The sequence below is a fragment of the Phyllostomus discolor genome, chromosome 13 (assembly GCF_004126475.2).
Source record: "Phyllostomus discolor isolate MPI-MPIP mPhyDis1 chromosome 13, mPhyDis1.pri.v3, whole genome shotgun sequence".
Taxonomy (NCBI): Eukaryota; Metazoa; Chordata; class Mammalia; order Chiroptera; family Phyllostomidae; genus Phyllostomus; species Phyllostomus discolor.
In genome coordinates, this window is record NC_040915.2 from 27,244,410 (window position 1) to 27,272,018 (window position 27,609).

A 27,609-nucleotide genomic window follows, 5' to 3' on the forward strand; every position below is an offset into this window, starting at 1 on the left:
AACAAAGCACCAGAAAGTTTAATATTTTAACAACTACTCCTAACCCAAAGGCTGAAAATCAGTTTTAAATCGGAGACAGGTGCTAGGCCTTACACAACGGCCTGACTACCACTAGAGGGAGCCATCTGCTCTGTCTTCTGCCTAAACTGGCTCAACAAAAGGACCCTGGGAACCTTCCAGCTCCACCAGGGAGAAATTCATTCTGACCTCACCACTTCTTTTCTAAACGTGAAACGTTGCGGTGTCAGGCCACAGTGCACTCTGAAGCGCACACACTCTCAGGCTCCCCGGAAAGTTTTGTTGGTAGGTCTGAAGTGCTGTTAAAAAATGGACAATTTTTTAAAAGAAGTCCCCAGATGCTTCTGGTGCAGAGCGGGGTCTGCTGCCACTGGTGCCGAGACTTCCAAGAACTGGCACATTTTCAAGCAAAAGTTTTGTCCTCTACAGGGCATTTTTAGACAGGGATCAAGATGTAAGAAACCCAGCTGGATTAAAAAAAAATCTCGGAAGAACAGAATTTCAACAAAACACTTTATAATTATAATAATAATAATAATCACAGAAAAGAGTTATCTTCAAATTTAAATTTATTAAGACATTCAGCTATGCCTGTCAGTCTACATCCAATTCTGCTACTAAAATAAAATGAAGTCACATCCCACGTGAGGAATACCGAGTCTGAAAAACACTTCTTTGAGCCAAGCCTATTGTATAAATAAGTGACTAATTTCTTTTCATATCAAAATTCCCATAAAAAATTACATTCCCCCCCTCCCCAGTTCTACCTTGTAGCCATGATGAGTGTAAAAATTTAAATATGACACATCCTTGTCAAAGAAAAGGTGCAAAGTCTATTAACAGGTTTAAAAGTGGCATTTGCAGAGTGTGATCATACAATAATGTACTCATTCCCCAAGTGCAAATATTGCCATAATTTAACACTGTTTCGATTCGGTTGAGAGAATTAAACATTACACAGGATTGAAAAGTACACTAGGGCCTTTATCAGTGTCCTAAAGCCCCTCCCACTTTGGTCTCCTACACTAATGTGGATCCAAAGTGTTCACTAGAGTTTTAGTTTACTTCACACAGCCAACAGAGTATACAATATATTAACAAAAGTTTCATATACACAAAATATCGAAGACTCCATCAGAAAGTTCAAGAGCCTCAGATGACGTGAATACACCCGCAAGGCCCAAGTACCCACCCGCCCCTCCCCTGAAGCACATACAGAGTATATGAGCGGGTTTCGATCTCTGAATACAACCGATGCTTTTATATCTTTGATTTCCATCAATGCTGTACAAAACTCAGTAAAATTACCAGACTGAGCTCCAATTAGCTGAGGGAAAGGGGGGTGGAGAAAGGGGCTGGACACTACTCCTGTAACCAGAACAGTCCTGTCCCACACAAAGTGACACGTCAGTTCCACGGTTGCCTGCTTCTTCCCAGGCTGTCCCTCCTGCTCTTTATCTTCCTTTTAGTCCCTTTCAAACACTCACATTTGATTTTATTTATCCCTTACACATCAGGGGCAGTTTCTGAAGTAGTTGAGGTTGAATTTCCTTGGCAAACCTCTACAAAACATCAGCACAGAATATATAAATACATTTCGATGAGCATACATTGTGAAATTTCTCCCACAAGGTCAAGGGCATGAAAGCAGGTGAACTCCACTGAGAGAACTTCCTGGATCAGATCCTTGGAATGTCAAGTCTCCTATCTCATCACCTCATACATTCATTCCTCAAACCTCAGCACAGACTCCACTGGGAGTTAACTTCCCCTCCGAGGAGGACCGCAGGGCTCCTCCTGCTGCGTCTCTTCTGGGCCGACGTCAACAGGGCCCGTTCCATCTTTCGCACTAAGAGCACGTTCCTTGGGCTCGTGAGTCCCTTCCTGGCTATCTGAACTGCTGGCAACGCTCTCATTACTGTCCCTGGAACCTTCTTGCATCCCAGTCCCTTGAAGACGCTCTTGACCTGGGGGTTCAGTACCTTCCTGAAGCGCGATGTTGTGCTCAGCTGCAGCGGGAGGCTGCGGAGCCGGCTCGGGCCCCAGCCCCGGAAGCTGGGAGGAGTTTTTGAGGTGGCAGTGGCACAAAGGGCAGGTCTCCTGGACATACAGCCATTTCTTCAGACAGCCCGCGTGGAAGAAGTGGCTGCAGGGCGTGATCACAGCAGATTTCATGTCCTGAAAGGGGAACAGAGATACCTCGTAAGTGCCTCTTACCTAAAACCCTTGCTGACACCCCCCAAAAGTTCTAGTTGTAACGGATCTTTCCCACAAATTCCCCCAAGAAAATCTGTAACACAAATCTTAGCATAAAACTCACTTTATATTTTAGTAATAATCCTCTTGCCATCATCAGAGACCCCTTTTGTACAAATAATGCAAGAACCACTGGCTAAATAAATTTCAAAAAATTAAGTTCGTCAAATCTCAGCACATTCCTCCTCATAAACCAAGTATGAAGAAGCAACGCCCCCCTTTCACTGGGTTCTGCCGGGTACGAAGCACGAGGGGCACACAACTGCAGCAGTGCGGTTACTGGGTCCCCATCAGTGCGGCACCAGGAAAACCAGAACCTCAGAACTCCCCAGGACTTCCCCACAGTTGAGCAGATTACTCTATGATGAGACTATCGGCAGGTAGACAAAATCAGCCATAAAACACCAGGGTATTGGCAAGGAAGTGGCAGTTTCAAGTTCAATGTATATATCCAGCTTTCAAGACATGGTCTGCATGAGCCAGTGTTTCTCCCCCTGCATCAGAACCACCCGGCGTGTCTGTTAGCCAAGCATATTCTTGGGCTGGATGCTGACAACCGAATCAGGAGAGCTGAAGATGGCACTGAGAGATCTAGTTACAGCGAGACACCATGTGACTTTTCACACACACTCAAGCTGGGGAGCAACTGGAACACGAAGTGCTAGACTCTGCATTAATATTCCTTGCTTTAGATATATTTTGGGAAGGAAGGTTGAGGACATGAAGTTTAAATTTAAGATTATACATGTGGTAAACCGACCATTAGTTTTGTTTATAGTCTCAAAACAAGGAGTTGTGGCTATCATAGAAATTCCTTGCCAAGAGCTGGTAACACCTGGGAGTCAACTCTTAAGCAGAAAGCCATCCAAGGAAAAGCAGCCAGCTGGGAAGTTAAGCAATTTGACTTCCATTTTCTGTGTGGTATCAGCAGGTAGTTCAAGCACCTCAAAAAAAGTGATGTGACAACAGGAAATATAAAAAGAGGACTCAAATCCCAGAGCTGGAACATTCAGACACAGGCCACTACGCTGATGTGCCCCAAATCTGTCACTGCCACGCTCTGCCCTGCATATAACTAAGTGCTGAGCGCCAAGGAGCCAGGACTGAAATAATGACCACATCACTCGGGGAAACTGACTTCACACGCCTCACACCTAAAGGCAAAAACCACCTAGAAAAAATTGCTTTGCTAGCACCCAAAAGTATGTCCTAATAACAATAAAAAGTGGTAACTGCATTTCATTCTTAGAAAAAAATTCGTATTCTAGATGGTCTGAAACACACACCCCATCGAACCTGCCCAGCAGCCTTGCGGGGGGAGGGTTCCCTGCGTCCTCACTGACACCGAGCAGCCCACGCCCCAAGAGTGACTTCGAAGGAACAGCTTCTGCTGTTGCCTATCATTTCTGTCCACACTTCCCACACTGGAATTTAAGCTGTAAAAGCTGCTACTCAACCACCCCCTTGCACAGGTGACTGGTGACTAAACTCTAGGTCTATTTTTTGTTGTTATATTTTCAAGCTGATTTAAATACCATCTTTCAATCTTCAATAGAAGGGCACCATCAGCTCTACATGGCGCACGTACCACAGGCAGGCAGGCGGCAATGGCACACCAACTGGCTGCCTCTAGCACGGCCCCGCCCCACCCCGCACGGAGAGGCTGGTACCCATCGCAGATGTCCATCAGCCCACAAGCAACCACACACTCTCTCCTCCCACATGGACACTTCTTCCCCACCCTGGGAACTCCAGAAGGGAACGAGTCAGAATCTTGGCACACCACTTTTCAGAAGTTGCTGACTCCTGAATGACAGTATATATTTGATAGTGCATATATATATATGTGTGTGTGTGTATTTATGTATAAATGTACTCAGGAGTAAAATATAAAATACACCTGACCTGTTTTTCCTTTATTTATGGGTGAGCAATAATGTTGAAAATAACAATATATTAGAATTTAAGGGACTAAATTAAAAATTTAATTTAGAAATAAAATGGAAATATTTTATCAGGTCCAGTAATTTCTGAGGCCCACTTCCTTTGTACCCAGGAGGTAACTCTGCCTGGGATAAGCTGAATCTGGTGAATGCGGACCAAGTCCCAAGGGGTTCACCACATGACCCACGCAGGTGGAGTCTTACTGTGCACTCACCTGGTAACAGATGGCACAGATATCATTGTGCTTCTCCAGCTGCTCTTTCGTAGCAAGCGGCAATGACTTGATCTTATTCACAGCATCCCTGCGGAGAAGGAAACTCTTCCACCCCAGCTGGGCCCGAAGCCACACGTTATAGTAGGAATGGATGAAGATGATCATCGAGCCCATCACTGTCCATTCCCCAAAGATGGTCTCTGAGACGCCATAGGCCACCACACAAAGGGCCACCAGGAACTCCAGCAGGCGGTAGGTGCCGTTCACATAGTAGATGACGTCATCCATATTTTCTACTGGCTCTTTTCTGAACTCCTCAACCATAAATAAGACATAAATAAAAAGTGTTCCCAGAACCTGAAAGAAAAAGCATGTATATTAAAACAGAATATGATCAGCCTCTGGCTGGTGTGGCTTAGTGGACTGAATGCTGGCCTGCCAACCAAAAGGTTGCCAGTTTGATTCCCAGTCAAGGACATGGCTGGGTTGTGAGCCAGGCGCCCAGTTGGGGGAGAGCGAGAGAAGCAACCAATGTTTCTCTCCCTCTGTCTCCCTCCTTTCCCTTCTCTCTAAAAACAAATAAAACCTTTTTAAAAAGTGCAATATGATCTCTAAGAAAGGTTTTTCATAGACTTTAAACATCAACACATTGCTAACACTTTCAGGATATCACGTTAATATCTACAGGAGACAGTGGTATAATTAAAATATGGGTGACCCAGGCATTAGAGACCGAAAAGCCTTACCGTGAGACATAACTTTCCTAAAACGATTCTGGCTGGTACTTAGTTTTCTCTGACTCTTCCCCCTTCCTCTTCTTATTCCCTAGGTCACCAAAGCCCATAAAGTTCTATCTGAATTTCCCCAACTCTGTTGTGATACTTGTTCCTCAACTTTGAAAGAACTGTTACTTCTATACAAGCAACAATGAATAAATCTTCACTGCCAGTGAAGATTTTACACTCTCATTTACTGCCAGTGAAGAAGTCACATTTTCTTTACCCTCTTACAGACCAGGCAGCAAAGAGCCACCATACGATAAGCTTATCATTTTCAGGGCAATATTGTGCCTGTGGGTATAATACTCAATTATGTATTTATATACATCATGAAACTACAGAAATATTTCTGATTGGGTATTTACTAAAAAAAACATAACGCTCCAAACACTGTATTTTATATAGTAACTATATTTTACAGTTGCGTAATCAATTTACAATTTATATGACAGCCCTGTATCATACCATTTTAAAAAAGGAAAATTACAAAGTTTAGTTATCTTGTTAAGAAAATAAGTGACAAGACAGGTCTAGTATTTTAATAACCTAGCTTCAAATTTCTATGCTCAAATAAATGTAACGTATTCTCGTAAAAAGGGTGGAAAGTAATCATCTAAATAGGCCACTTACAATCATGAATCCTGAAAAAGTTTAATTACTTTTCTGGAAGGAAAAATAAGAAGCTCAGTTATTACACAAGGTTAATTAATTCTAGGCTTACCTGAAGGGAGGTGAGAATGCTGCTGGAAATAATGATAAGGAGCCAAAAATCCATGTGGAAAAACTGGCAAATCATGTAAGCCATGTAAGCAGGGAATATCAGCAAAAACAAACAAAGGCTCACAGCACGGAAGTGTTTCCATAAACTCCTAGGGAAAAAAAAGAGAATTATTTTAAACTGCCTGTTACCTAGTAGTAACACAACCATTACATTACCAACCAATGTGTGTTTGTCATGCTTAACATCGCAAATACTGCCCCATGTGCGCCCTTTGCCACACGGGCCACTGCTCTGGAATTCAGGGCACAGTGCAGCACTGACCCGGTGTTTTAGATACATAGGACTCGTGCCCTTCCTCCACACGCAGTCAGCTGCCAAGTACCGTCCACTTTTTTTCCTCAACAGGTTGCTCCCAGTTTAACTTCCAGTCCTAGCTATTTGAAAGTGAATCCAGGCTTTTTTTAGCATTAAACCTTAACAGCTTGAACAGTATTTTGAGTTCTTAAATTGTACGCCATCATCTCCCACCCACCCCACCCTGTGGTGCAAATCTCTGCTCCGGTGAGCGCAGGGTCGGTAAGGAAAATGCTCTCTGACGAGCAGGTATGTTAATCCTCACACCTGCTACGGTTAGGGAAAACGGGGCACCTCTGTGTTGTAAGACCCACTAGCCGTCCTCCTCCCCAGAGATCTATCCCGGACACTGCCGCCCAGGTGAGTCTTCCCACAGCTCCACTAGCATCACACTGTCAACACCGTCTCTCAATTTCCTAGCCCAGTATCTGAGACCCTTCATTCTCCGTTTTTTGGTCCAAGCTTGTCAACATCTGTTCATCCCTGTAAGCAAAGACGGTTAATTAATTGCGTTCCCAGGAAAACACAAGCCTCCACTCTAACCTCTCTCTTTTTCTAAGTGCTTTAAGCCAACTCAAGCTACACACACACACAGTAAATCCTGTATTCAGGAATCACCTACTCTCTCAGAATTCTTAATGCCTGTACCAATCACATACTAAATTGTAGTATTATTTCTATTATAGATATTTGTATATTACATCTCTAAACATTTTCACTTATATTTTTATTTTTTATCATCACAAAATTGTATGTGATGAATAGAGACTTCAGGTCAAAATGGAGGCGTAGGTAAACATGGCTCGCCTCCTCACACAACCACAGCAAAAATTACAACTAGACTACAAAAAAAGTATCATCCAGAAGTATCATCCAGAAAATCAAACTATATGGAAGTACGATTAAACAAGGAATTACAGAAGTCACATTCACCTAGACAGGTCAAGGGACAGAGACATGTAGAAGCGAGGAAAGGTGCAGAGATGCAGAATGGGCAATCCCACACCCACGCGTGATGGATAAAAATTGGGAGGGGTATCTCTGGAGTGAAGGACCCCAGCCCCACGCCAGACCACCCAGTCCACAGTTCCAGTGCCAGGAAGGTAAGTCCCCATAACTTCTGGCTGTAAAAAAACAGTGGGGGTTGGGGGGCGGAAGAACTGCAAAAGTCTCAGGCATCTCCTCTTAAAGGGCCAGCAATGGACTCAGGACTTAAGCAGACTCACTACCTCTGGGCTCCAGCACCAGGGCAGCAAATGGAAGGGCACCAGTGGCATACGGGAGAAACTGAAGTGTCTGGCATCAGAGCAAGTGCCAGGGGACAGCTTCCTCCTACACAAAACTCCAGAGGCCAGGAAATGGACACTGTCCCCTACTGAGTCCTCTGTCACACAGAGCCACAGACCAGGGATGCCATTTGGGAGACTCCATCAACCCAGTTCACAGGGGTTGCCCTGCCCTGGAAATACCTAAGGCTCCACCCATTACAACATAACAGGTACACTAAAACAAAGAAATATAGTCCAAATGAAAGCACAGATCAAAATTCCAAAAGGAACTAAGCAACCAGGACATAGCCAATCTATCAGATGCAGAGCTCAAAACATTAGTAATTAGTATGCTCACAGAAATGATTTGAGTATGGATGCAAAATAAAGCAAGTAGTGAAGGCTGTACAAAGTGAAATAAAAAAATATATACAAGGAACCAACAGCGAAGGGAAGGAAACCAGGACTGACATCAATGATTTGAACAGAAGGAAGAAACAAACATTAAACCAGAAGAACAGAAAGAAGTAAGAATTCCAAAAAATGAGGAGAGGCTTAGGAAAGTCTAAAACAGTAAACATTCCAACATCTGAATCATAGGGTTGCCAGAAGAAGAAAAGCAAGAAATTGAAAACTTACTTGAAAAAATAATGAAGGAAAACTTCCCCAATCTGGCAAAAGAAATAGACTTTCAGGAAGTCCAGAGAGTCCCAAAGAAGGTGGACCCAAGGAGGAGCACACCAAGACATATCATAATTAAATTACCCAAGATTAAAGATAAGGAGAGATTCTTAAAAGCAGCAAGAGAAATGGAAACAGTTACCTATAAAGGAGTTGCCATAAGACTATCAGCTGATTTCTCCAAAGAGACCTTGCAGGCAAGAAGGGGCTGGAAAGAATATTCCAAATTATCAAAGGCAAGGACCTACATCCAACATTACTCTACCCAGCAAAGCTATTATTTATAATAGGAGGGCAGATAAAGTGCTTCCCAGATAAGGTCAAGTTAAGAAAGTTCATCATCACCAAGCCCTTATCATATGAAATGTTAAAGGGACTTATCTAAGAAAAAGAAGAAGATGAAAATTACGAAGAGTAAAATGACGACAATCTCACAACTACCAACAACTGAACCTAAAAAACAAAAACAAAAACCAACTAAGCAAACAACCAGAACAGGAACAAAAGCATAGAAATGGGGATCACAGAGAGGGTTATCAATGGGGAGTAGGAGGGAGGAGAGAGGGGGAAAAGGTACAGGGAGTAAGAAGCATAATTGGTAGGTACAAAACAGACGGGGAGGTTGAGAATAGTATGGGAAATGGAGAAGCCAAAAAAATTATATGCACAACCCACGGACATGAACTAAGGTGGGAACTAAGGGTAAAAGGGAAGGAAAAAAATGGGACAACTATAATAGCATAATCAATAACATATGCTTAAAAATAAACAAAAATAAAATGCCAAAGGTTAAAGATAAAAAGAGAATCTTAAAAACAACAAGAGAAAAGCAGATAGTTACCTACAAAGAAGAGCCCATAAGACTGTCAGCTATTTTCTCAAAGGAAGCTTTTCAGGCCAGAAAAAGGACTGGCAAAAACTATTCAAAGTGATGAAAAACAATAACCTACAAACCTAGGTTACTCTATGCATCAAAGCTGTCATTTAGAATCAAAGGGCAGATTAAATGCTCCCCAGACAAGGTAAAGCTAAAGGAGTCCATCATCGCCAAGCCATTACAACCTGAAATGTTAAAGGTACTTATTTAAGAAAAAGAAGATCAAAACTATGAACATTAAAATGTCAATAAATTCAAAACTATCAACAATTGAATCTAAAAAAACGAACTAAGCAAACAAGCACAACAGAAACAGAATCAGGCATGGAGATCATTTGGAGGGTTATTATTTGGAGGATTATCAGTTGGGAGGGGGAAGGGGGGATTGCGGAAAAGGGTGCAGGGATTAAGATGTATGAATTGGCAGGTACAGAATAGACAGGGGATGTTAAGAACAGCATAGGAAATGGAGAAGCCAAAGAACTTATTTGCATGACCCACTGACGGGAACTAAGGAGGGGGACTGCTGAAGGGAATGGGGGGTACAGAAGGGCAAAGGAAAAAAAATTGGGAAAACAATAACAGCATAATCAATAAAATATATTAAAAAGTATATACGTATGAACATCTGTATGCGCACACATACAAAAAGTCCTACTGCCCAAAGTTAAACCCCTTGGAAAAAAGAACAATAACTCATTATTCATATAGTAGCTCCTAAACACAAAGACTTGTTTGAAGTGCCAACTATAACTTGAAAATACATTTCTGCTTAGTATTTTTCAAATCACTTTCCAATTATTATTATCCTTTATCCCCTACCCATCTAACTATCCAAGTGCCAAGGCCCTATGAGGTATGAGGACAAAAGTTATCATAATTATTTCACAGGGGGATAGTTACATTTATAACTTTTTGCTTTTAAGACACGTAACAAATCAAGAGAACTTTCAGACTTAGATTTCAGCTTCTGATTCTACTTGAACCCTACCTGTCAACAGTGCAGTAACACACAGGAGAAGCCCCAGTTATGACCAAAGGGGAAGGAGCATAATTCTTCTTTTGTTTAGCTCCTCACACAATGTAGTATTAATAGGTTTATTCCTTAAATGTATTTGAATTTAATAAAGATTGTATACCAACTTCTAAAAATAAATGTACAAAAACATTCCCTAACAATCACCTTAAGCAGAACTTAAAAAAACCTTTTTGTTAAATAAATAAATAAATAAATAAACCTTTGTGTGCAATAGAAAAAAAGGGGGTGATTTCTAACCCCTACAAGTTTACTTATAGAGCTACTTACTCTATGTAACCAAATTATAAGCAAACAGATGATGTAGGGCCTTATCACCTCCACAAGGGATCAAGAGGAAAAAAGATACTAGATACTTTCATTTCCTGGGTAAATAAAAGCCAAAGTTAGAGCAGCTTTTTAAAATAGTGATCAAAAATCTAGAAAGAAATCTGCATGACCCCCAAACAGCTATCCTCTCTCTTAAAAACAGAATTCAGTTACAATCTATATAAACTAAATATAAAGACTTCAATTATTTAATGATTTCTTATAAAACAGGAACACAGACTTAAAACCCTTATGAAGAAATGTGGATTTCAACCAAAACAGTTTATTAAAGTTTGCAACAAAATTAAGCCGTTTTAATTAAGTACCAGCATCTGTAATACATTATCAAATCTGTGCAACGCATCCCAAGGAGACAAAAAACACAACATAAATTGTCCTTCCTACCTTTATATTATAGGTGGGAGGAAAAGTGACCACACCCAGTGAAATGCTATACTGGGTGGGAATCTCTATAATTAGCAAGTCAGAAAAGAAAGTGAATGATTAGTATGGCAGAAATTAAAGCCATGTACTTTCGGAAAGTGTTTTACATCAGCTCCTGCACGTGTCTGTTGACCATAAGTTGAGGGACAAAAACAAACCTGTCAACAGCTCTCCTTTGAGATTCAAAACATAATTTTGTTTTTTAAAGAAAGGCAGGCAGGAAGAAATTACTGTTAACAGCAGTGACACTATGTTAGATGATCAATTTTAAATAATTTTCTTTACTAGAGCAACTTACTTTGAAACTACTTTTCAAAATCAAACTATGATCTATTTATATGAAGTAGTAATATATTTATATATATACAAACATATATTTAAACACCTACCTAGCAGAGTAGGTAGGTGTTTAAAACACCTAACTATACCTACTGTATACTGTATATACAGTATACAGAGTCTTAAGCTTATGTCTAATTTTTGCATGTATTATACATATATACACAAACATATATATATTCTTATTTAAGCAGCTAGAATTCAATGAAAACCTTATGTAGTGGAATTACATTTTTTTTCTCTTGCCTAAACTTTCTATAGTATTATCTTCATCATATTAATATATGCTTAATTAATTAATGCCAAAGGATATTGCCAGAGATGACAAAATAGTACTTAAGTCAAAAACAACCCAATTTAAGTGGCTATTAACTGTTGAGTTCACCACTGAGTTCAGCATCTTAAATGCCTCTAAGAAACCTTAGAAGATTTCTTATCTGGGGATAAAAAGATAAATTTGACAAACTATAATAAAATGCTAATCTGGAATGTTTAAAATCTGCTGTGAAAATTCTACCTCCCAAAACACTGCCTGCTCCTTTAGTAAACACTACCAAATAAGCAATAAAATCAGGTATTTCTTTCCTTTTTTAAAAAAAGATGTTATTTATTTATTTATTTATTTATTTATTTATAGACAGGGGAAGGAAGGAGAAAAAGAGGGAGAGAATTATCATTAGTTGTGGTTGCCTCTCACATGCCCCCTACTGGGGACTGGGTCTGCAACCCAGGCTTGTGCCCTGACTGGGAATCGAACCACGAGAGACCCTTTGGTCCACAGCCCAGTGTTCAATCCACTGGGCCTCACGAGCCAGGGCAGATGCAACTTTTAACTATAGAAATCTTGAGAGAGAAAACAACATAAAAGTCAGCCACAGAAGAAAAATAAAAATGTAAAGTTGTTAACTTAAGCTGATACCAATTATTCACACATTTTGGGCCTTTAAAACAGTATCTAGTCCTGGCTGGCGCAGCTCAGTGGATTGAGTGCAGGCTGCAAACCAAAGTGTCACAGGTTCGATTCCCAGTCAGGGTACATGCCTGGGTTGCAGGCCATGACCCCCAGCAACCACACACTGATGTTTCTCTCTCTCTTTCTCCCTCCCTTCCCTCTCTAAAAATAAATAAAATCTTTAAAAAACAAACAAACAACAAAAAAACAGTATCTAAATCTTCTTACAAGCTCATGTAAAGCATATCATAAAAACTTCTTTTAGGAATTTTCTTACTTGTCTCTAGACGCTCCCAGGGCCAAAACAATGGGATCTGCAATCTCCAGCATCGACTGGAGGATGGAAGCCACGACGATGAAGAGGATGATGCTGAGCAGGAATGCCCGGTGAACCACCTGCAGCTCTATCAGGCCGGTCTGCACCGCCAGGATCAGCAGTGTGACTCCTTCTGTCATGCCCCTAAAAAGCAAACATTTTCAGAAAAAAACAGACCATAATCAGAATCTCATTTAATTCCAACAGAAAAGAACCTAAAGGCTTAGACTGTTGTTACATTATCTGTGATCATTCGATAAAAATTAAAAAAACCTGATCAGAATATCAACTTACCATATAAGATCAATGCAATACTATACAATCATAATGTGTCACTACATGTATAAAACATAATAGCTGTTACTTTAAGCATACAAGAGGAAAAACGTTAATTTCAACATAAATAAAAGTGTTCTAACCAGACTTTGATAATGAACAACATATCTCTACCATTCTTAGGTATCCACTGCATTATACATGCTTATGTGGGGGTATAAACAGCTAAAACCTTTCTAAAGAAAAATTTGCTAGTAAATTTAAAAGGAACATACCCTTTAACTCAATAAACTTACCAGGAATAATTTTTCCTATGAACATATTACAAAAGATACGTATCAAGGGAAATATAGTGAATGATGGAACATGTTATATGATGTCATGAGGACACAATCAGCAAAATCCCGACTCTGAAAAATGAACTAGGACTGTGTGGTGTCTTCACAAATAAAATGAAACAAAATAGTACAGGGTAGCAGGGACCTAAATGTTACAAGTGACTTAAGAGACATATCAAGCCATTGCAATATGGGTCTTATTTGGCTTTTAAGTTGGCCAAACAAAATGTTTAAAACATTTTAGATAATCAGAAAAATCTGAACATCAGCTGAGTATTGGATGTCAAGGAATTCTTGTTAGGAATAAAGATTCTATTGTAGTTGTTTTTTCAAAAGATTTATAGATTGAAATATTTATGGGTCAAACGATACTATAGCTGGGACAGACTGCAAACGAATGCCGGCAGGGGCAGTGGAGGCAGACAGAGTGGGTGAGTTCACAGAGGCCCTGGTGACACAACACTGCCCGCCCACTCTGCTGGAGCTGGGCGGCAGGTACACGGGGTCATTTTACTGTTCTCTCCGCTTTGCTGGTTTGAAATTTGCCTGATCAAGGGTTTAAAAACAAGAGACATGTATAAAGATACTTACAAGAGCATTACCTTTTAACAGCAAAATAGAGAGGGAGGGAGGGAGAGGAAGGGGGAGAGGGAGAGAGAAAGAGAGAGATAAACCCATATTTTGGAAAACTATGCTTTCATTGAAAAGAATGAGATGTATCTCTATGTGTTGACATAAAAAAACAACAAAACCACTATCTGAAACATATTAAGTGAAACAATAAGGTGCACAACGCTGTCTAGAGTATGAAGGAAAGAATATACACATGCACGCACGTGCACGCACACACACAAACACACACACACCCTTTTCCCTATTAAGAAACTTTAAAACAGCCATAGGGATACGAAGTAAACCAGAGGAAACACAGTTAATATTGCAATAACTATATATGGCGTCGGATGGGTACTAGATTTACAGGGGTGAACACTTCATAATGCATATAAATGTCTAATCACTATGTTGTATACTTGAAACTAATAAAACACTGTATAGCAAGTATAACTGAAAATAAATTTTTAAAAAAGGGGAAGGGGGAATATTTTTAAAAAATTTAAAAACCATCTATAGCTGTTATCTTTGGGGAGAAAAATGAGAAATAGGGAGAGAGAGTTGTCACTTTTCCTTTTGTGCTTTTTGAATGGTATAAATTTTGTAAACTTACACATGACTTATTTTTCTTTCTTGCCCCGCCCCCCCCACTTCCACTACAAAGGTATTAGCTGGGACTGGCAGGAAGACTGAACATAGATTTTTTTAAATTATGTCATTAAAAACAAACAAAACAAAAAATACACTGCCCTGGCTGGTGTGGCCCAGTGGATTGAGCGCTGGACTGCAAACCAAGTGTCCAGTTCAATTCCCAGTCAGGGCACATGTCTGGGTTGCAGGACAGGTCCTCATTTGGGGGTGTGCAAGAGGCAACCAACCAATGTTTCTTATGCACATCGATGTTTCTCTTTCTCTCCCTCTTCCTCCCTTCTTTCCCGTCTAAAAACTAAATAATTTTTAAAAAAATAATATACACCGAAAAAGTCCCCCCATTTACAAGGTATTCATCATCTACTAATTCTAAAATAACACATAATAATTTAGAACTCAGGAGATTATATAAACTTATACAAATGAAACCATGAAACTCATATTAACAGAAATCATGACAAGTTCTAGAAATAGTTTTTCCAATACCTGATTTTAGTAATTTAATAATTACTCAATTAACTATTCTGCATTCTTATTAATGCATCTTTGAAACTTTGATTAGTATCAAAATTACGGTCAAACAAAAAAAACCCTTTAAGGAAGTTATCAAATGTAGAAATCTGATTTTAACAGGGCTATACTTCAAATGGGGAAAGAACAGCTATCAAAAATCTCTAGAGGAAATTTAGAAAGTGAAAGTGTCCAATATGCATTGTCCTGTACATAGAATAAAATTCATCTTTTACACATGGGAATTTAATTATTTTTAATAGCATTTTAATCCAGACTTTACAAGCAAAAATATTTATCATTATTTCTTCAAGTTATAATAAGATCACAATTTCTAGAGATCCTCCGAGTAAACGACTCACCGATTCATGGCAGGATCATTCATGAAAGCGCGATAGCCCTGCAAGTAAAACTTGCAGAGTGTCAGGACACCCAAGGCCACAAAGGAAACGGTGAAGACCAAACCCAAAAGGGAGTAGGGAGTGCTGCAGCACTCAGCAATGCTAGAAGAGAGGAGGAAATATCGACAGGTAAAATACATCCACTTAGAAAAGAAACATCTTAAGCTTTTAAATAACCACCCAACTTCATCTGATCCTCATTAATTAAAACACTCCAAACTAAAATTTCAGATAACATCTCCTAACCACTCTATTAGTAACTTAAATCCATTCTTATTACTATTATCCAAACCTACATTTTCTCTACCCTCTTGGCAAAAATTCAGTACCCAGCACCATATATGAAACAAATTCTTTATTTTTATTTATCTAGCATCCTTCAAATGCACCATCTCTTTAAAACTCTAAGGACTCAAAAATCTTGTTCAAACCTTAAGAAACACATAACTAATGTACTGGTAATATTCAAGAGAAACATGTGTGATCGTGCACTGTCCCTTCTGGAGAATGGTGCCTGTTCCGACTGCTCAGAGTGCACTGCTGCTGTGGTTACCAGTCGAAACGCCGTATTTGACCAAACCGACTTGTCTCCAAACAGTCTCCTCCATACTGTCAGCGCTTTGAACTTGATTTCATTTTGGTTTAGATAAGTTCATTTTATTCTGGATTACCTCAAAAGCATGTCCAAAAGTATAGTCTAAGACTATTTAAAAATAATTTTAGTATCAAGATTTAACATAAAAATTTGCTAATACCACCTAGAAGGAGAACAGGAAGGCCTTAGAACTAAAGCCCGGAAATGCTTTCACATTCTATGCAAGTATTTCATTGAAAATATTAGATATTAACTTATTGCCAAATATTTTGCAAATATATGTAATATTATGTACCAAAAATTTGAATTTAGCATTTATACAGCATCTAAGAAATGTTCAAAGCACTGCATCTTCAGTGTCATAATTTCAGTGAAGAATTTCATTTGCATGGGTGAGGGATTCCTTCAGGGGAATCACACCCGTCCTTTGCTAGGTAGCCCCTTGCATCTGCTACGTAGTTACCCTTAGTATACAACAGCTCACAAGCTAGTGTTTATGTGACAATATCTAAAGTTATGCAGACCTACGTACATTATTTTGTGTTAGGAATAAAAATATCACCAACCATGGTGGCTGGCAGCTAATTTTATGTCATTTACAAATCTAATTTCTAAAATGTTTGACATTTTTCTCAGAGAAAACAATTTTTTTCCTATTAAAACATAGGAAAATCGTGGCTAGAAATACTAAAGAAAGTACTTCATTCTCACTGAAAATCTCCAAGTTTTACTGCCGATCCATACTATTCTTGCTTCCACATTTAGAAAAATCTTCCACAATCTAAGAATATGATTTAATTACATTTTCAAGAGAAACACATTCTTTTTCTCTTGTTTTAGCAAAGAACGTGGTGCTATTTTCTCAAAAGAGAATGCACTAAAGAAAACAAAAGGTTTCAGCCTAGCTTTGGGGAAGTGAAAGAGTTTGGGAAATTTGTAAAATTTTTTCTTCCCCTCTCTAATGAGACATTTTAATGATTTTTTTAGTTTCTATTTTGTTTAGCTGCAGAAGAGCCTTCTTTTTTTTCTGTTGGTTTGTTTAGTCACAGTGGTCTCGTAAACCTGCAATCCTCCTTTGTGTAAGTAAGTTGTTCTGTGACAAGGAGCACATCCATACATCCTGGCACACAAAGGCAGCAAGGGGGCCAGAGAGCAATGCCGGCCAAAGAACCAGAGAGAAACTCATCAGAGAGCCACATGGGGACTTCTCTATTAAAAAACAAAGGAAAGCATTCTTACTTTGAGGGGAAATTTATCCTATGTGTAAAAAAAGTAACAGAAAAATCTGTTTGGCAATACATCTAAACCTCATCTAAAAGTTCAACATTATTTTCTTACTTTGTAACCAAGTCCGAATGCTCTCACAGCTTACTGGCTGTTGAGCCTATTTCCTCCTCTGCTGCACTTCACTCCACTGAGTAAGGATCCGGTTTAAACCACAGCCAGCCCAGGGCCACGCTTAGATTATTATTCTAACCACTGGATGTTATCTCTCTTTAAATTCAGCTACTTTTTGGATTATTTTTAAATTCTGCGTAAAACCTCCATAGTATCTACATGAAAATAAACAGCAATTAAAACTTAGTAAATAGGGAATTAAAATGTGTTTGATACCAATTTACTGCATGTGTATGGAAGCTACTTCTCAATGAAAAGTGTTACTTCCGGAAGTACAAAATCTGACTCAGTAAGTTTATTCTACTTTTTTGTTAAGACAGGTATTGCCCCATGACCTTTTTATTAGTATTTAACCTTGTGTAACATTTTCAATCTTAACATTTAACATGCTCCTTAAGGACTATAAATTTGTCTTAAAGTTCTCATTCCCTGTACCACTTAGTGCACAGTATCTCCTCATTTTGGATGGTTGAGAAACAATGGTTCTATCAACTAAAACGCAAGACTTTTTTTTTTTAACCCACCTACATTTCCTTTCCAGGAGCACCGAGTTGCACTCTTGCCCCCTGAAGGCACAGTGAGCCAGGGAACACAGACGTGTGCCCTGTGCTAGATTCTGAGGGCGTGAGACTCACCCTCAGAGTGAGAACTGACGGCTGTGGATCTAGCAGAAGCTCACAGCAAAGACAGTGGAGTGGGGAAAGTCTCTAATGACCTAAGACATTTTTTTTTATGCTATGCATTAAAAACCAAGTCAGAATTCCTTTGGGTTAAACAGTAAAGTACTATAACATACTCATTTCACCAATTATTTAAATCTCAATAATGAAGTAAAACACTGAAAATAAGGGGGCCCAGTGAAAGCACAGAGGAAGTCACAGGGTTTGAGCTCAGAAGGGTTCAGGGTCACGCTGCTTCTTTTAGCAGTGTCCCCTGGGTGGCTCGGTCCGGTTCCCTCAGCTCTGTAACAGTACTGATGACAAAGGCATTTATCTCTCAGCATTGCGGAAAAGATTAAGTGTGAAGAAAAGTGTTTCTTAGTGTGACTGGCATATATTAAATGCTCAATAAAGGATAGTGTTTTTAGTAACATTTTTCTTTTATTGACCCCATAATTTAACCTGAAATTGAAAAAGCATTTTTACACTTTGCCCCATACCTTTTCACAAACTTGCTGTACTCTGGTCCGTACTGCAGCCAAATACACCACCATTATTAAATTATTGTAAGCACCCCCCTCTGTCACCAGATCTGGGCAACCAACCACTGAATGAAAGTCCTATCTTCATTAAATATGAAATACTATGATATGACTGATGAAAGTTAGCTTGCAAAACTTCCTACTCCTAGTTCAGTTTTCTCTTCCTAAGGTTGGTTATGTGCGGTATGGGACACTCTTACTAATTACCTTGTCAAGAAAAGGAAAAGAAGCCTCTCACGTGACGCAGGCTGATCTCGAGTACTGAAGTAGGAATAAATCTGAAGAGCAAATAAGACGAGCCAGAACACCATGAAAAGTACAGGGACCACCAGCTGATTCCACAGGGACATTCCCAAGGCTAGGAGGCCATATACCTCCACTACCTGAATAAGAAAGTAAGATGGGAAAACATCTTGTATCACATCAATAAACACTTCAACACAAGAGTTTATTCTAAAGTACTTAAGAAAAATTGGACTTTTATTACAAGATGGTTTTAGATATATTCTTTTAAAGTTAGCTCTACAGCACACTTAGCAAACAGCATATTTTTAAAAATTTACTGATTTTTCATTATTATTAACACTTGACCCACACTCATCAAATAGCAACAGTAAACTGCCCTAACAGTTCAGGGATAAAGTCACATGCAGAGTAAAACTACATCAAGGGCAACACCAAGAGACTTGTTAAACTTACTCATATCTAATAAAAATGACCAGGACTAGCATGAATGATGCAATACTGCTTAAGGGACTAGGCAAAAAGGAAATGTAAAAGGAAGAATTTTTCAGGGTTCATTCAGGAATGCCATAGATGATAGTTTGATGGAAGGATGAATAATCATTAGAGAAGTTTACTGTATTGTGAAGCCAAGATAATTAGCAACCCCCACCCAAGATAATTAGCAAGTTTTTCCCTTTGCTCCTACTGTGTATTTATCAAGCAACATTTCTTGATTTGGTTTGCCAAGTGCATTAACAGCAGAAAACAAGGTACACCTAAAAAAAGATACATCTATTTTAAGTCAATAAATGGGCCTTCTAGTTTATAAAAAATCTCTCATGCAACTGATTCTCATCATCTGAGTTAGCCTACAAGCACAACCATGATGAAGTTTCTGGAGCTACTAAGCCAGGGACCAGACCGTGGTAACACAACAGGGTTCTCCCAGGCAGGATGCACGTCCAACCCGAGCAGTCAACTGGTCTTGCTGCAACTCTCACTGTGACGTTTCAATAAACTATAAAGATCTGAGATTAAAATACACGGACATGCAAGCTGTTCCGGTTTCTAATTAGCATCTCTCTAGGTAGGTAAAGAGCATTAAGCATTAGTTAAAATACACTGACTTACAGGTTTTTCTAAATTTCAAATTTTTTTCATCTTTAAATTAGTTGTTTTCCGAAAATCTAGTCAAGATTAACCCCTCTCTCATCAACTAGAAAATACTGGAAGAAAAAAAAGGAAAATTGCTCAACTAGCTGTAAATTATTAGCAGCAAACTGATCGTTGAGAGGTAGAGAGTACTTTTTCTCTTTCCATTCAAGGAACAAACCACTAAAAAACCCTGACAGTTTTCACTTCTTGCCTATCAAATTCTTTCCAGGTCACAAGCTTCATAACCCGCAACGTGTTTTCAACTACAACACCAAGTATGCACGAATCTTAGGGCAACCGAGAGGGTAAACATGACATTGAAAAATGGTGGCTTTGTTCTTATAGTGATTAAATAAACAGTATCTCATTAATATTTACTCAATATCTACTGTTTTTTACAAACTAGGATAGCTCCATGAAGTTGAATTCCAAGAAAAAAGTATACAAATTTATCATTCTTTCTCTGAATACAACTACAAACCTTCTCCTTGAAGCCCTCTTCATGGAGACACTAAAAATAACTTCTACGGAAGATCTACTTTTAAGAATTGGCAACGTTGTATGAGATGAAGAAAAGGAAGGAAGAGTTAGGCTAAGGCCAAGAGTTTATAGAAATTTTTCTGGGAAATCTGCCCCTGGCGCCACCACAACAAAAACTGTTACACTTAGTCTGTTTGGACAACCTGAGAGCTTCCTGTACCTTAAGGTCATGTACACACAGTCAAGAGGTACAAAAGAAGCCCTGTCTGGTGTGGCTCAATGGAGTGAGTCCGCAAACCGAAGAGCTGCTGGATCAATTCCCAGTCAGGGCACAGGCCTGGGTTGCAGGCCAGGTCCCCAGTAGGGGGCCCTCAAGAGGCAGCCACACACTGATGTTTCTCTCTGTTCCCCTCTCTCTAAAAATAAATAAAATCTTTTTTTTTAAAGGTAGAAGAGAATGCCCACTTCAACACTCTCTTTTTATACCAAGATCAGTTTTAAGCTCTATTTTATATAATGTACCGCAATTTCTCGATTAAATCAAATAGAAATATTTACCTCCTGAATATATTTTGTCTGAAAATAATATTTTAGAGCAGTCTGAAAAAAGTAGAAGGCAGAGCATATTACATTGGAAAGTCAGTTCAAATACTATACCTAAACAATACCCATATTACAGCCTAGAACTATTTAACTTCTCAGTTTAAACAAATTAGACAAACATAGGGGAAAAACTGCAGTTAGAGTAGGACCACAATGGTGGCCCAATGGCAGGCAGGGCGGGGGGTGGGGGGGCCGGGGCCAGGCAGGCTTTCCCCTCCAGGTATTCAATTCTGTATTATTTTTGTCCTCACTACAACAGTTAATACACGCCGAACATCATCTGCCTGGCACTGAACTCACTGAAACTCACAGCAACACTATGAATTGAGTACGACTTCTATCACGAGCTCCATATTATAGATAAAGGAAGGTAAGTGGCGACCCCCAGGTTACACAGTTACTACACAGCAGCACCAGAGGGAAAACGCAAAGAAATCACTTCCCTTGACTGCCTCTCAATAGAACTTCCCGAGAATCTCAGATGTTCCTATCTGGGTTGAAAACAGTTGCTACCTCGAAACAATCAAACACAGTATCACCATGACCAGGACTGCGAAATAAAAGTGCACTAAATCTTTAATATACAAAATACTGATATAGAATTTTATCTCCCTGTGTGTGGTTGTCAGTCTTACCTGAACCAATTCCCTGTATGCAGACTTGGCAAGGTTGTAAGGTACTAAAAGATTGGACCCAAGAAAATACAGGACTTCCAACCCAGTGAAAATCATAGCAAATTTGTTGATGATAACGATCGTCTCCAGAGGGACGAGGCAGAGTCGTGCTAGCAGAGGAAGCATGTGCGCGGAAAAGAGCCAAATCTGCTTCGTCTTCATGACACAGGAGCATAGAGTACACACCACCAACTGACCTAAAAGGGGGGAAGAGACGGCATTTAATTCTGAGATAAGGTATCTGCTAAATAAAACAAATCCCAGTTGATTAGGATGATGACACAGCTTTTCTTATTAAGATCTTAGATCAGATTTTAACTTCATCTGACCATAATTACATCTTCACATGGCCTGTGAATTTTGAGCAGCAATTCCCAAGGATTCGGGGAAAAAAAGCAGCACAACTATCTGCTGCTCTTCATCACATTCCAGATGGCATTTATAATAAATACGAAGAAAGTTTTTTAAAGGTCTAATTGAATATTATAATTTAATTATTACTACTCTGCATACAGCTTTTTCAAAGGTGCTGAATGCTTAACTCTTCTGGTCTATAAGGGAAAACATAAAATCCAAGAGATACAGTTACTTGTCTATGATCATGCTGTGGTAAGATTTATTATGAAGCTTTTGATCTTGAATTGCTTTTACAGGACCATTCAAGTCGTCTCAAATGATTCGATAATGAAAGTCAAAGGTGAAAAATTTAAGCAACAAATTCCCAAACAGGATTATGCAAAATCTTACAGAAAAGTGAAAAGAAAAAAAAAAACCCCTCAACTTCTTATAATTCTATCACCCAAAGGTAGCACTGCTAATATCTTGGGTCCATTACACGAAGTACTATGTGCAAAGCCTTAACAATATATTTGAAACTTAGTAAGTGCTCAACAAAATTTAGTTATCCATTATTTGTTACCTTTTCAGATTTTATGCGCATGACTATACACAAATCTTTTATATAAAAAAAGATGGCCCTGGCTGGTGGGGATCAGAAGATTGAGCACAGGCCTGTAAACCGGGGGGTAGCTGATTCAATTCCCGGTTGGGGCACACGCCTGGTTTGCAGGCCCCGTCCCTGGTTGGGGGCGTGCGAGAAGCAACCAATGGATGCTTCTGTCACACATCCAAATTTCTGTCTCTTTGAATCTCCCTTCCCTCTCTCTGAAAATAAATAAAAGCTTAAAAAAAAGAGATGTGTACATGATATTTTATAATCAGCTTTTATAATCAGCTCTGTCATAATAAACAAATACTTATTATGTATCTTTCTCTCAATACTAATATATATACATGGGTTTCTTTTAGTTGTATGGTACATTACACTAAATAATATATTAACATTTCAATGTTTTAAATATTTCATAATTATAAAAAGCTTTGTTGTGAATAAGCTTGCACATTTATGACACACTTGGAGCACATTTCCTAATATTTTCTTAGACTCGATTTCTAAAAATGGTATTACTGAGTCAGAAAAAGCATTTTTAAAGCTTTTGACACCTACTATCAGGTTGCCATGGAGAAACAAAACACCCAGTATACAGGGTGCCCATTTTCCCACTGGCTTGCCAAGAGTGAAAATAATTTAAGAGAAGGGCAAGAAATATTCTCTAAGTTTTTTAAATTATTTTTTATCGATTTTGCTATTACAGTTGTTCCAATTTCCCCCCCTTTGTCCCCCTCCACCCAGCACCTCCACCATTGTTCATGTCCATGGGTTGTGCACATAAGTTCTTTGGCTGCTCCATTTCCTATACTGTACTTTACATCCCCATGGCTGTTCCGTAACTACCAGTTTGTACCCAATCCCCTCGCTTCTTCACCCACTCCCTCACACCCACTTCCCAACTGGCAACCATCAAAACGTCCTCCATACCCATGGTTCTGTCTCTGTTATTGTCTGCTTGTTTTTTAGATTCATCTGTTGATGGATTTGTATTTTTTTGCCATTTTATTGTTTATAGTTTTGATCTTTTTCTTAAATTAAGTCCCTTTAACATTTCATATAATAAGGGTTTAGTCATGATGAACTCCTTTAGTTTCCTCTTGTCTGGGAAGCTCCTTATCTGCTTTTCAATTCTAAATAATAGCTTTGCTGAGTAGAGCAATCTTGGCTGTAGGTCCCTGCTTTTCCTGACTTTGAATATTTCTTGCCAATCCCCTCTAGCCTGCAAAGTTTCTTTTGAGAAATCAGCTGACAGTCTTATGGGGACACCCCTGTAAGTAACTGCTTTTCTCCAGCTACTTTTAAGATTCTCTCTTTATCTTTAAATTTGGCATTTTCATTATGATGTGTCTTGGAGTGGACCTCTTTGCATCCACCTTATTTGGGACTCTGTGCTTCCTGGAATTGCATGTCTATTTCCTTCACCAAATTCAGGAAGTTTTCTTTCATTATATTTTCAAGCAGATTTCCAACTTCTTGCTCTTTTTCTTCTTCTGGCACCCATATGACAGATGTTGGAAAACTTAGTTGTCCCACAGGCCACTTACACTATCCTCATTTTCCTGGATTCTTTTTTTTCTTCTTATTGTTCTGATTGTTTTTACTTCCTTATGTTCCAAATCATTGATTTCTCTACTTTAGCCACTCGTTTCCCTGTAAATTGTTCTTTATTTCAATTAGTGAATCCTTTGTTTCTGACTGAATCATTTTTATGTTGTTGAGGTCCTCACTAAGTTCCTTGGGCATCCTTATAACCAATGTTTTGAACTCTGCATGTGATAGATTGCTTATCTCCATTTTGTGTATTTCTTTTCCTGTAGTTCTGATCTGTTCTTTCATTTGGGTTATGTTTCTTTATCTCCTCATTTTGGCATCCCCTGGTGTTTGTTTCTATGTATTAAGTAGAGCTGCTGTGCTCCCTATCTTGGTGGTGTGGCCTAACACAGTACATGTCCTGCAGGGTCCTGTGGCACAGCATCCCCATCGCCCAAGTTGGGTACTCAAGATGCACCCCCCATGGGGGCTGAGTACACCATCCACCATCCTATTGTAGATGAGCCTTAACTGTTCTTGGCAGATCAATGGGGGGGATTTATCCAGGCAATCAGCTGCAAGGACTGGCTATGACCACTGACCACCAACCTCTGCCCCCCATGGAGGATCAGCTATGCACAGGCAGGGTGGTGGTGTTCCAGTGTGGTCTGCAGTTGTCTACTAGGCGTATTGGCTCTGGGATTTCCTGGGTGGTGCAGGCCAAGGTCAGCCCCCACCTGTATTCTGTCCAGGGCCACCCTGCTCAGGCTAAAAGCAGTCTGAAATATCTGCTACTTGTGTTAGGCTTGGAACTTCCCAGGCAAAGCCAAACTGTGAATCTACAGTGGCTGCTGCTAGCACCAGGCCTAGGACCACTTAGCAGGAGGTATGGGGGCCGGGGCCAGCTGATGCTTGTTTGATGGGATTTAGAAAGTTGTGAAGCATGAGCCAAGACCAGCCATTCATATGGAAAAGTCATCTTTAACAGTTTGGGTGGTCAGTAAATTGGGTGGGATTGAGTCTCAGGGGATCTACATGGTGGAGCAAACAGTGTTAGCCAGGTTGATGGAGTCTCCGATATGGCCCTAGTCTGCCAGCCTGTCACAGGAGGGCTCAGAAATAATGGTCTCTGCTCACCTTTCTGTCTGAGAGAAAGCTGTCTCCCAGCTCTCGCCTTGATGCCAGACACTTCAGTTCCTCCCCATTGCCACTGGTCCCTTTCAAGCTGCTACTCCAGTGCTGGAGCTCAGAGAGAGTGAATCTGAGTAAGTCCACGTGTGGGTTCTTTAAGGGGAACTGCTTGGGAGTCCAAATGTTTCTTCTACCAACTCAAGCCCCACTGGTTTCTGCTGCCAGAAGTAATAGGGACTTATCTTCCTGGGCTTGGAAGCATGGTGTGGGGCTGTGATTCCTGGGGCTCCCAGAGATTTCCCTCCTGAATTTTTATCTACCACACGTGGATGTGGGACCAGCCTGTTACACATCTTTGCCCCTCCTACCAGTCTGGATGGATGTGGTTTCTTTAATTTCATAGTTGCCAGACTTCCATTCAACTTGATCTCTGACAGTTCTGAGTGACAGCTGTTCTACATTTCAGTTGCAATTCTGATGTGGTTGTGTGACAAGGTGAGCCATGTCTACCTAGGCCGCCATCTTGACCAAAGTCCTCTGTAAGTTTTTTAAATTTCTATTTTATTGATTACCAGTAGCAGTGACACTGCCAATAAGAATGTAAAAAATTTGCAATTTCTTGGTGAAATGCTTATTCATATCCTTTGCCCATTCTTCTATTCGCATGTGTAGCTTTCTATTGTTTGACCAAGATACTTCCCTTTGCTATATGATTCTATTTTCTCAATGTATCATTTGTCAGGGTATTTTAATAACTTTTTGTTCTTACTAGTATTAAGTTTTTTCTTTTTAAGATTTTATTTTTAGAGACAAGGTAAGGAAGGGAGAAAGAGAGGGAGAGAAACCTAGTGGTTGCTTCTCATGTGGCCCCCACTAGGAACCTGGCCCACAGGAACCCAGGCATGTGCCCTGACTGGGAATCAAACCAGAGACACTCTGGTCCACAGCCCATGCTCAATCCATTGAGCTACACCAGCCAGGGCTATTAGTATAAGTTTTTATTGTCAATATTCAAACCTACCAATCTTTTCCTTAATGATTCCCACTTCTGGTGCTACGGTTAAGCTCCTCTTACTCAAGAGTATTCAGGGTGAAGCAAAAGTAGGTATCCAGTTGGTCATATGGAATACAAGAATAAAGTGTGTTTCATGCACTCACAATGTAAACCTATTTTTGCCCCACCCTGTACAAGTATACAACTAATTACCTATATTTTCTTTTATTAGCCTTTAATTTAAACACTAATACATTTCAAATTTATTTTAGAAAATAAGAAGTAAACATCTAAATTTGTTTTCCCAGATATTTAGTCAGTTGCTTCAAAACTAGCTATGAGAATCATCTACTTCTTTTCACATTAATTTGGACTGCTACTTTAGTATACTTCAAAATCTTGTGTATTTGTGTCTGTGTTGAAACTTGCAATTTTTTTGTCAATGATCTACTCTGATGACAGCACCAAACTGTTCCATTTCACTGACTGGACAAGTCTTCTCTCACTGCTCCTTTCAGAATGTCTTGGAAATTTCTGAGTATGTTAATATAAGAATCACTTAGTATGGTGTCAAACAGGTAGTAGACTTATCAGGGCGATCACTTCATAAGGTATATAAATGTCTAATCACTATGTTGTACACCTGAAACTAACATAATATTGTATGCCAACTGTTAATTAACAGCATGGATGGAACTGGAGACTATTTTGCTAAATGAAATAAGCCAGTCAGTGAAAGACAATCATCATAAGATCTCACTTATAAGAGGAATCCAACGAACATAACAAACTAATAAGCAAAATAGAATCAGAAGCATGGAATCATGGAATAGACTGACAGCTGTAAGAGGGCAGGGGGGACTGGGAGACTAATGGAGAGGAGGTAAATGGATTAAAGAACATACACGAAGGACCCATGGACATGGACAACGATGTAAGGATTGACTATGGAAATGAGAGCAAGTTGGGTGGAGGAAGGCAAAGGGGTAAAACATGGGACATCTGTAACAGCACAAGCAATAAAACATCAAAAAAGAAAAAAGCGGCCCTGGCTGGTGTGGCTCAGTGGATTGAGGGTGGGCTTTCAAACCAAGGGGTTGCTGGTTTGATTCCCAGTCAGGACACATGCCTGGGTTGCAGGCCAGGTCCCCAGATGGGGGCATGTGAGAGGCAACCACACATTGATGTTTCTCTCCCTCTCTTTCTCCCTCCCTTTCCCTCTCTTTGAAAGTAAATAAAATCTTTTTTTTTTTTTAATTTAAAAAGTGGTTTTTTGCCCTGGCTGGTATAGCTCAGTGGACTGAGCGTGGGCCTGCAAACCAAAGGGTTGCTGGTTCGATTCCCAGTCAGAGCACATGCCCAGGTTGTGGGCCAG

At 39.7% G+C, this 27,609-nt stretch overlaps 1 protein-coding gene and 1 long non-coding RNA gene across 4 annotated transcripts in view; both read right to left on the reverse strand.

Annotated features, from left to right (window-relative positions):
• Positions 1-517: 517 nt before the first annotated feature.
• Positions 518-27,609, reverse strand: part of RNF145 (ring finger protein 145) — a 55,064-nt gene continuing 27,972 nt past the window's right edge. For all 3 annotated transcript variants that reach the window (XM_028527859.2, XM_036014022.1, XM_036014023.1), the window contains 7 exons: positions 21,589-21,824; positions 18,698-18,873; positions 15,258-15,398; positions 12,470-12,652; positions 5,933-6,080; positions 4,433-4,789; positions 518-2,196 (listed from right to left, as the gene is read on the reverse strand). In XM_028527859.2, the coding sequence (XP_028383660.1) occupies positions 1,780-2,196; positions 4,433-4,789; positions 5,933-6,080; positions 12,470-12,652; positions 15,258-15,398; positions 18,698-18,873; positions 21,589-21,824 (1,658 nt within the window). In that variant the 3' untranslated portion in view covers positions 518-1,779. The remainder of the gene's footprint in view (positions 2,197-4,432; positions 4,790-5,932; positions 6,081-12,469; positions 12,653-15,257; positions 15,399-18,697; positions 18,874-21,588; positions 21,825-27,609) is intronic.
• LOC118497892 lies at positions 9,518-11,073 on the reverse strand. Its single transcript, XR_004900403.1, has 2 exons — positions 10,351-11,073; positions 9,518-10,317 (listed from the first exon to the last, which is right to left on the reverse strand). It is a non-coding gene; the product is annotated as an uncharacterized LOC118497892 (long non-coding RNA).